The sequence below is a fragment of the Globicephala melas genome, chromosome 17 (genome assembly GCF_963455315.2).
Source record: "Globicephala melas chromosome 17, mGloMel1.2, whole genome shotgun sequence".
In the NCBI taxonomy this organism is placed as follows: domain Eukaryota; kingdom Metazoa; phylum Chordata; class Mammalia; order Artiodactyla; family Delphinidae; genus Globicephala; species Globicephala melas.
Genome location: NC_083330.1, coordinates 27893971 through 27904835, shown reverse-complemented (window position 1 = coordinate 27904835; position 10865 = coordinate 27893971). Strand labels below are relative to the sequence as shown.

Here is a 10865-nt window from a genome sequence, read left to right as displayed (position 1 = left end):
CATCTTGCCTATGTGTAACCAAAGGGGCTTCCAGCTGAAATTGGCTAGGGATACAGAAATTTTTATCCAGAGTTCATGGAGCAGGTGCACATCAGAATCAACTTATAATCTTGGTTTCATTAAAATTATATTCTACACCTAATCTAAGTATTACAGACATTTTGGTCTGGCTTCATGATTGTACTGGCAATTTTCTTCACATCTATTTGGTTATTAAATCATGCTTCCTTTTCTCTTTTATCATTGTCAAAGATCCTATTTACTTAGCTATAACAATTTAATACTGATTATCAAAGTGAATTTTACTTACAGTACCTTTAAATTTGCAGAATCGATACATTTCTGCTTTTCACTTGCCAGCTGTATTATTTCAGCTTGATGAGCTTCAACAATTGCATCAACTTGTTTTTTAAATGCATCATCCATACTATGAAGCATTTCTATTGCATCCCTTAAAAACAAAACAAACCCACATATCTACTGGTACATATAAAAATTAGGCTGTTTTTTGTCTTTTTAGATGGAAGCTCTTACATTCATATTTTAATGGAAGCATAACTCCATTAAATAGAAAAGGGCTATCTTGGGTAACTAAAGATATAAGTAGTTCACCATCCAACAGAATCTTAGTAACAGAATAGAGTAAGGTAACATCAATGGAAGTTTGTTACACTATTACCCTCTGAAAGTTAGAGTACATTGGTTCTCATTTATTTTGAGTCTAAGAATATGGTTTATAAGCACCTTCTTAGATGCTACTATCAATCTTTTTTTCCTCCATGTATTAGCAGTGTGATAATAATTTGAGGTATATATACTATAGGAAGGTTCAAGTTTGTAAGCATATATGTCTGACTTCCCTATGTTAATGCTTAATGGGTAAAACCCTATGTTAATAAATTATAAACAGTATTCACAAAATTTTAGTGCTAAAAGTTTCTTATAGGCCAAATACCCATTCCTTTATATTAAGTATGAATAATTTTATTAAAAACGTTAAGTCCATAATGAACAAACTTCCTGGTTTTGGCACAGCCCATTGTAATAGTGGATTGAACATTGGGACTGAAACCAAGCAAGACCCTGTGGGGCTCCTGGGCATGGAAGCCTTTCTGTGTCCCCATTTCTTGTTTGTAGGGAATAGACTCCAGCCTCCATGACCTTCCCTGAGTTCCAAAGGGCAGATTCAAACAGTTGCTAATGAGGGAAGGGAGGGGATGCAGAGACTAGGGAGAAGACCACCTGACACCAGATTAAAGGAACCAGAGAAGCTCATCAGGAGACCACCTGAGGCCAGATTAAAGGAGTGCAGGCACTGCACACACCCTGATCCTTATTAGCCGCTCCGCCCTTGAACCATTGCTATAAAACTCCTCACTTCTCAGGCTGGGACACAGTTTTTTGAGGCACAAGCCTGTTGTGTCCCCCTTTGCCCAGCAAAGCAATAAATCCCTTCTTCTCTATTTCACCCGAACTCTGTCTCTGAGACTTGATTCGGCACCAGTGTACAGAGGATGAGTTTTCAGCATCAGGACCATGAATCAAAAGTCTTTTTTTTTTAATTCCCAGTTGCAACAGTTGGTAGCTATGTGACTAAGGGCGAGTCACAAACTCTGTGTTTGAAGTTTGTCAACTATAAAACACAATAGTCCTGCCTGTTCAGCCAACCTCACAAAATTATTGCTGGGTTCAAAATAAGATATAAGAAAAAAATCAATTTATACATTATAAGAAACTATGCAAATAAAATCTATTCTTATGAACATTTACTTATTTTATTAAAATTCCATTAAATTAAAAATCATATTATCAATCTTAGTCATAAAAGCATTAATGTATAAAATCAGGTCTTTATTGTTTTGCTCTTAAAGACATGATAAACAATGCAATATAAGAGATTCTAAAAACTGTCAGGCTTTATGATTTTTATTAAGTTTAGGAACTGCTAGTTATATGAAATGATTGTTTCTTTTAGGATCAAAAGGACTCCAAACTGCAAAGCTGTGACCAGCAGGAAAGAAAACTGCAATAGGTTCCAAGTCAAGGTCTCTGTATTAGTGCTTGGTTGTAAAGCAAAGTGGAACAGGGTCCATTAGCAAATAAACAAATGACTGTATTATCAATCAAAACTTTCTGGGGAGTAAAATAACACCTTTTCAAAGAATTAAAATATGAGAAATCAAATTTCCAGGTTCTATTAGACTTGATATAATGGGAACCTATCTCTCTCTATATGAGATTTTCGGGCTACCTATATGCCATGTTATCTATGTCATTCTGTATCTTGACATGAGCACTGGTCACTAAACCATGCTACCTAATTTTTAAGGCAGTCAACTTTGTAAATTATTTTAACAAGTCTAGTTATACAGCTTACAAGGTAAAACCCTCATTTCCTCTAGAGTATTTTATAAAATCCATAAAACAATGGCATATATGTATACATTTCCTTCCCCTTCTTTAAAATCAACTCTTATCCTCAGCTGGTGCAGGCCAACTGCTACCTAAATCTGTTTTAGCTTCTTCAGGAGCTCACTGTCCCTGGTAGTCAGTGATTTCCTCCTCTAAACTCCACATACAACAGCCAAAAATATCACCTGCTGCTTTCATTCAAACAGAGTTTGAAAATAATAATTACAGTAATAAAAATGAAATATTTATACAGCAATTACTATGTGTCAGGCACTATTTAAATGCTAAATAACCCATACAAACCATATATATATATACATAAATACACATATATATAAAGTTTAAACCTCACATCAAACATTAAAGTAGGGACTATTATAATCATTTTATAGATGGAATGGAAATAAAGTACTTGGCAAATACCTATGTCCAGCATGTTTTTACCCTCCTCACCCCCATCCCCCCGCCGTCCTACACAACCCACCCATCCCAATTCAGTTTTATGTTTAAAGATATCCCACATACTTTAGGACTTAATCCTTACTTTTGCAGTTCAATACTTTTGTCTCTTTCTGCTTTAAGTTTCCTTTCTTTGTTTTCAAAGTTTTCTTTCACTTCTTTTACTTGCATTTCAAGATGACACAGAAGCTCTCCTTTATCATGCCACTTCTGATTAAGTGTACTAATATGAGAAGAAATAATTTAAAAAATAAAATTGGTTATATGAAATTATTAAGCCACATGTAATTTCTCAACAGGAAATTCGTAAAATACCTGTAAGCTTTTCTAATTTCTTCAAGTTCTAATTCCTTTACTTTCAACTGCTGTTTTAGTTTTTCTTTTCTTTCATTGTGTCTTTCTAGTTTCTCAATTATTTCATCCAGTTGTGAAGATTTTTCATCAAGCTGTTCTTGGGTACATTTTTGTATTTCAGTGATCTTTTCGTGTAATATTTTGATTTGTTCCTCTCTTTCCTGTAAACACTTCATTTTTACAGAAAAAAATCATTATTTAAAAAAATAATTATTTTTATTAATCTTGAATGTCTCATTTCCTAATTAATTCAATATGGTTTAAAGTTATAAAAACTATAGATTAAAAAATAAATTGAACAAAGAATGTTTTAGAAAAGATTTACAAAACATTTTAAAAATCACAATCAATAAGGAATAGCACTACTACTATGTTTTAACTGCCACTAAGAAAGATGCACTATTTACACTTTTTATTTCATTAAGTTAGTAACTACCAACCACACAGAGGGAGTAGAAGGAAAAGAAAACTGTGCAATGAAAATTTCAATTAACATGGAATACAGCAAAGACTTATGTTCACTGTTCATGTATGATACAAATTAAAATGCTATTTCTACTATGCTAACAAGCATCTTCTGCATTAGGATGAGCAAATACTTTAAAATAAAGTATGATTTCATCACTATTACAATGTCACATGAAAATAGGCTCTACATCCCCCCAAACTTCCTTTTATTATATCTTCTATACTGTGAGTCATACTTTATCCTCTATTTGCATATTACAAATCAGAGGATAATGAAAGCTCAAGACCGCCTTAGGCACTGTTAAGTGTTTGCAGGTATTAGGCCTTATATGGGTTATTTACTTCAATGAACATGTTTGCTTTAAGGGGGTATGCCTGGACGGCAGGAACAGCCCTGCTATAACACCAACTACTGATATCAGTCTCTGAAAGTGAGAAAAGATGAAATTGGCAGTTTTTGTTTTTACCCTGTTTCCCCTGCCCCACCTTGCCTTTTTTTTCCCTTTTGGGAAGAAGATGGAGGCAAACAAACAAATACTGAACAAGGCTAATTTAGGCATGAATTCATCACTATTTTAAAATATGTGGTTCAATTCCTCAGTGTGTTATATATCTAAAAATTCTAAGCAAAGATATCAGGTAGTCTTCTAGTCTTGACCAACATTTGCATAAAAGGCATGAATTGTTTATTTTCTCCTCACAACTCTCGTACTTAAGAGTAATACTTAAGTAAGTACTTAGAGGAGAGCAGTCTTGACACATTATATTAGGAATCCACAAAAGCTATAGAAGATTCTTATGAAAATCCCCATTAATAAAAAGAATAACATTGTAGCATCAGAGAATTTTGTGATCCATACTTAAAAGTACCAAAATAATACACAGGAGGAAACCAAACCTCAAAAGATTTGTTTCTAATTTCCATAGTCAGAAGCTAACTACAGGATCTACTTAATTGAAAACATTAAACTCCAAATTTTGCAGATTAGGTCATTATCCCTTCAAGTTATTAGCTATGATGAATTTACTGCTAAAAGAAATTATGCCTAGCTATCTCTGTATGTTCTGTGATTAGATGGAATGTACCATTAATGCTCATATCTTTGAGACTGATACAGTGTTCTTTAAAGTAAATGTACTAAGTTGTGAAAAGAAAAATGATGAGTTGAAAATCTGAAAACTTTTTTTTTAACCAAAAATCTAAGACTAAAAGTCATCTGTTTTTTGGCTCCACTATTTATTCATTTCTAGTCATTTCCTCCCAAAACTCTGCTCAGAGATTAATAAGCAGTAGTCTTACTGTGGAAGCAGTTATGTCAACCACAAGTATTATATACCAAGTAGGGATTTTTAAAACAAGAAAAAATGCTCACTGCTAAAAAATTTAAATAATTTTCAGTGTAGCTTGGCATGTATGACAGATATAATTGAAATTCTGGTTTCATGCAAAACCAGAAAACAAGTATAATTGTTTAGGGTTATACAGTTAAATCATTCACAGCCTAAATCTAGCTATGGATATAGCAACATGGTGATAAATATGTTTCTTTATTTTCTGTACTTGACGAAGTTAAGTTCTCAAGGAGTTTCTTAAAAATGACTAAGGGAAAAAAAAATCAAATCTTAGGTAGTTATAATTACTGTAAAGAATGAGTTCCTAACTTTATGGGTGATAATCTCACAAGTTTCTTAAAAACCCTTTCTCAGCTATTTTTATACCTTAAAGATAATCTCTAGAAGAAAATTTTGGAGTTCAAATTTGATTCACTGTTCAAGCTAACTTTCAGAATATTTCTCTGGAAATTTTCATGTAAGATACTTTGAAACAAGTGATCCTGTTAGTATTCTCTCTTAAGATAGGCCATATTGAAGAAAAGGGTAAAAACGGTTTCCCTTGGGAACAAGCAAGAATCTTTTACATTCTTTCTATTCAGATACTTTAAAATATAGGATAGCAGGTTCTGTCATAATTTCGAAATGTGAATTAGCAATATTAGAAGATACTAAACAATGAAAAGTTTAAATAAAATATTTGTTTTTGTGGTTCCTAACCCTTTATGGACACTACTTCCAATTATTTCAAAGGGCCATAATAACATTTTCCGTAAAATTTTGAGGTAAAAGTAATTTCAAGTTAATAAGTTAATAAATAAATGTCATATATAACTTTTAAAAGCAAAGAGGAAAACATAAAAGAAAAAACATGATAATATGTCTTAAATTCCATAACAGCTGGGATGCACTGAGACAAATATTTATTATTATACTATGATCCACAGATTTTTCAAACTTTCCACATGTTCTTTTCCTATAATAAAATGTCAAACTTACTTCTTTTAATTTTCCAATGGTTTCAGTTTGGTCTTCTACGATTTTGCACTTAATTCTTAATGTGTCATTATCACGTTCACTTGCCTTTCGCAGAGATTCATTCTCCTTACACAAACTTTCAATTTGAGCCTCTAGTCTCCCATGATTTTGGGCTAGAGAAGATTCTAAGAAACAAACATCATCAGTAAAAACTTAAAAAGACCTTGGAGAATTTATATTTTATGAACATCTAATTTTACAATGTATAATATAGTAAATAAAAAGAAAAGCTGAATAAAGAAACAAAATATATAATAGTACAATATGAACAAGTAACTCAGACATGAAATATTTAATGGGTCATGTTATGCTGTCCAAACAAAATCATATTATAGATTTCTATATGGAATGGACAAATGAACAATGTTCCATTTAGGCCAACACCTACTATTCATAATTTGTGAAGTCTCTAAGAATGCCTTAAAATGGTGTATATCTCTTGCCTTATGGTGACTGGAAAGGGAATGAGACTGAAGGTAAGTTTATCTGAACCTAAAGTGGTTTTCATTCATAAACGATTTCACATTTCTCCACATATAACAACATAAATGTTAGCAACATTTTTAGCTAAAAAAAAATGAATGCTGCATATGTACAAATAATTTAAAATCACTAGATAAGAAAGAAATGTATACCTGTTCAGAAACGTAATCAAATTATAGTGGGGAAGAAAACCAACAGCAAAAAAATCAGAGCTATAACTTCATAACAGGTGTAATAAACTACTTCCCAATTCCTAAGTATAATTTCATTCCTGTTTGACTGGCAAATGACTACTTCTCCTTTCATATACAGTGTCACCTTCTTTCTTGGTATGTCTAGGCAGAGTTAAGCCCTTCCTTTTCTAATACCCAGATTTGTTGGATTAGCAGAATGGGCTATTTTTTCCCTTTGAAAATTGAGAATTTTACCCTGTTGTGCCAACTCATGTCCCCATACTTTTCTTTCTGTCCTTAAACCATAAATTAGCGATTCCTTGGCTGCTAGTTCGGAAATAAGCTGCATTTTTTCATGCTTGAGAAGTTCTATTTGAATACTCTTCTGCTTGTCATCTTCACTTAAAATTTCAAGTGTGTTGATTTGATTCTGTATACCACCAAAACACATTGGAAAAAAATGCAAAGTAATTATTATATTTAAGTGTTTCTTTATTTTCTTTTTGCATTTTATAATGAGAAAAAATGCTATTTAAGCAAATACAAAGTAAATGTTCCTAAATTTTACATCAAAAAATGTTTAAATTTTATTAACTAAAGATAAATGTAGGTCATGAAATAAAAAGTCAAATTTTAAGAGCCTACTCCTTTAAATGCTCTGAATTTTATTTAATATCTTAAAAGAGCAACTACACATGTAATACTCAAAATTTCTCACCAAATATTCAATATTTATATCAATAGTCTAAAGGTTACTTATAGAAAGTGAGTCCTTTTGGGCAAAATACCACTAATATTTAAAATTGAGACTATAGAAATAAAGTAATTAAAAAATTATTATAGTTAGGTAATGTAAAAACAACCACTACCACAAAATTAATATATCAACAATTCATGTATTTCCCAAACTTCAACCACCTGTATCATGGTAAAACTGGTACATTTACTTAGTATGCTTCTTAAAATTAATTCACGTATTTTACTTAAATACTATTTTAGTGTAAGCAATACAATCTGTGCAATCATGGTTTATCTCCTAATTATATTACTTTTCACACACGTTAAGAATATATAAGTAGTGTTATCTAGTTCATAATTTTGTACTTCCTCAAATCATCACAATATTCTTGAGAAAATGACATAAAAAATTAAAAAGGAAATATAATGTTACAATGTCTTACCTGTAAATTTGTTGCTGTTTCCTGTTTCAATTTAGAAACTTCTGCCAGTTTTGTTTTTTGTTCCTTCACCATACTGGTTAGATCTTTAATTAAAGAGGAAGATTCGTTTTCTTTTCGTTGAGCCCAAACAAGAGCATTCTTGCTCTTTGCTAATTCAGTTGCAACATTTTCAAAACCATCTTTAACCTATATTTCAAAATTGCATTATAAATAGCAGTTCTGCAAATATTTGGAAAATACCTGTTTCTGGAAACAGCTTACTTCTTTCATTTTTAGAATCAGAATAAAACTGACAGATAACTGGCTTTGCAGGCTAGCCAGGCGATACGTGTTTGTGTTGTAAGTCCTCAACCCTGCTATTATAACATAAAAGCAGCCACAGATACTATGTAAACAAGTGGGCATGACTCTGTTCTAATAAAACTTTATTAATAGAGCCTGGAGACTTTAGTTTGCCAATCCCTGCTCTATAGTAATAGAGAATTCAGGTTTCATAATTCCTATTCGTGCTCTCTTTACTTGACCATTTATAACCTCACTTAGCTTTGGCAATAGCACTGAAGATTAGCTATTATTTATGTGAAAAAATAAGGCTCTAAGAATTTAAGTAATTTGGTTAAGATCATATAGCCAACATGCAAATAGAGCTAGAATTCTAAAACGTAGTCTTATCAAACCATATCTTGTTGATTCTGTTTTCAATAAAAAGCTAGACGCCATTCTTACATCTTTAAATCTTCTGGCTTCAACAGTTAAAGCAATACGGAATTCATTTTCTAAATCCATATACTGTTGGTTTAATGCATCAATTTTGTCTTGGTATTCTTTTATAACTTGTTCATGTTTTCTCTCTTCTTTAGCAACTTCTTTAGCTAAGGCTTCCTGGAACTCAGCTTCACTAAAAAACTCCCTTGTTTCAAGGTCTTTCCTGGGATGAAAAACAAATAAAAATCACAGGATGCTGTTTATCTAGAAAGAAAAACTTTAAAGGTCTTTTAAATAGTTATTAAATGTTCTATATTCCCTATTGTTAAAGATCAGCTCCTCACTTTCACACACAGAAAACTAGGGATAGGATGGTAGATACAGAAAGAATATGAGTTTTGATTGCGTATTCGGTGGTGACAGGGATAAGAGGAGTATGCCAAATCTTAACTTCACTGAGATAGTTCAGAATCATTTTATGGTTTCTAAAATTCTTTGGGTGCATTCACAGAAGTCAGGTTCTGTCTCACTGCATCTTCTACTTTGGTTGAGTCTTTGACATAAAATAAATACAGTCTGACTGGTCCTGGTGGCTGGTTAATTGAAAACAACAGTTATGTGTGAAATTTCACCAATCTTTTAATATAGGGCCAGTTTTTTAATTTCAATGTGAATTCATTCTTCAGAGTTCTCCATTATTTTTCTTGAATAAATCAAACTCATAAAACAAAACCCATTACTTCTGGTTTTGGTTTCTTTAAACTAGAACAAGTTAAAAGATATCTGAAAAGAAAATTAAGTGCCAATTTTTAGATTTTTGTGATTATTTGCCCCCCAATCTTTTATAGTTGTCTTGACCACATATATGATGACAATTTTCCCCAGAGCATCAAAATTTAATTTATATATTAAAATTTGATTTATACAAGGACAAAACCAAAACAGGCCTGAGAACAAACACAATTAACTCATGGCAATCATACAATTCAACTGGTAGTAAGCAGATAACTAGCTGAATGTGCTTAAATTACTGTGGACTTTAAAAAGCAGGTGTTGGCAAACTATAGCCCATAGACCAAATCTGGCCTGCTGTCCTTCTTGTGGGGAAGTAAACTTTTACTGAAACACAACCATGCCCATTCATTTATGTGCTGTGTATGGTTACTTTTGTGGTACAAAGAGATAGCTTTGTGGTATCTATTCAGAGATAGATACCTGAAAAGCCTAAAATATTGATATTTTCTATCTGGACCTTCACAGAGAAAGTTTGTTGAACCCTGCTTCAAAGGGATAAAGAATATTGATAATTTAACAAGTAGTTACTTGGAAGTCAATTAAAACAGCTTTCTCTATATTACAATGATCAATTTTTAGTTGGGCTTAGAGAAATGGAAAATGAGCTTCATTGCTATAAGCCCATACCTCAACCTCAATAAAGTTACTGATTTGTTTTTAAGCTACTAGTTCTAACTCTAAGATTGATTCTAAAGCATACATAAACATGTCATTCTCCATGAGCTAACTGTGCCAGACTTCACCACTGCTCAATCACTGTCTAGTCTTGGCAGGGGCAGGGGGTAAAACCAAATAACTTTTTCCTATTTTTAAATGTCCATATTTTCCTAAAATATACATATTTCATTTACCTGTGTTCTTGTTCTTTCAATGCAAGAAGTTCATGAAGTTGTTGCACGTGTTCCTTTTCTTGATGAAGAGAAGTTCTAAGTAAGTTTATTTCTCTATCAGCAGCTACGGCTTTGAGTTCCACCTCTTGGATAAGTCGCATCTGAGTAAAATACACACCGTTACAGTATTTACATAATAATCTCCTCTGCTTCTATTTTAATGTCAGTTGCCCAAAGACAAGTGCCTTCTAAATAATAGGACCTAGGGACTAAGTTGATTTTCAAAATTTATTAAATGCTATGGTTTCATAAAGTGTAGTCTTAGAAGCATCAAACACATTAGCATTAACTCTTATTTCACCACAGACTTTATTGAAAATTTCTATTCAGAAGGCATGAAAATTAAAAGTCTCCAAGTACCCCAAGGAGACATTTAAAAACTGGCTCTTAAACACAAGGCTAACAACCTGCAGCATTTCCACCAACTCTGCTTTGTGAATGTTGGCAGCCCTAATTGAAGAAATGATTCCATAGGTTAAATTACTGGCACATTTAAACTAATTTTTGCATTCAGCTTAACATCCTTTATGTTTACTATATAATGACATAATTTGTTTCAGGACAGAAGCTATGAA

General features: G+C 32.2%; 1 protein-coding gene across 2 annotated transcripts in view; it reads right to left on the bottom strand.

Annotated features, from left to right (window-relative positions):
- Positions 1-10865, bottom strand: part of LRRCC1 (leucine rich repeat and coiled-coil centrosomal protein 1) — a 34723-nt gene that overhangs the window by 1998 nt on the left and 21860 nt on the right. For both annotated transcript variants that reach the window (XM_030839223.3, XM_030839217.3), the window contains exons 11-18: positions 10252-10391; positions 8627-8828; positions 7901-8086; positions 6975-7149; positions 6025-6188; positions 3187-3395; positions 2957-3094; positions 316-451 (exon numbers count right to left, since the gene is read on the bottom strand). In XM_030839223.3, coding sequence (XP_030695083.1) covers positions 316-451; positions 2957-3094; positions 3187-3395; positions 6025-6188; positions 6975-7149; positions 7901-8086; positions 8627-8828; positions 10252-10391 — 1350 coding nt within the window. The remainder of the gene's footprint in view (positions 1-315; positions 452-2956; positions 3095-3186; positions 3396-6024; positions 6189-6974; positions 7150-7900; positions 8087-8626; positions 8829-10251; positions 10392-10865) is intronic.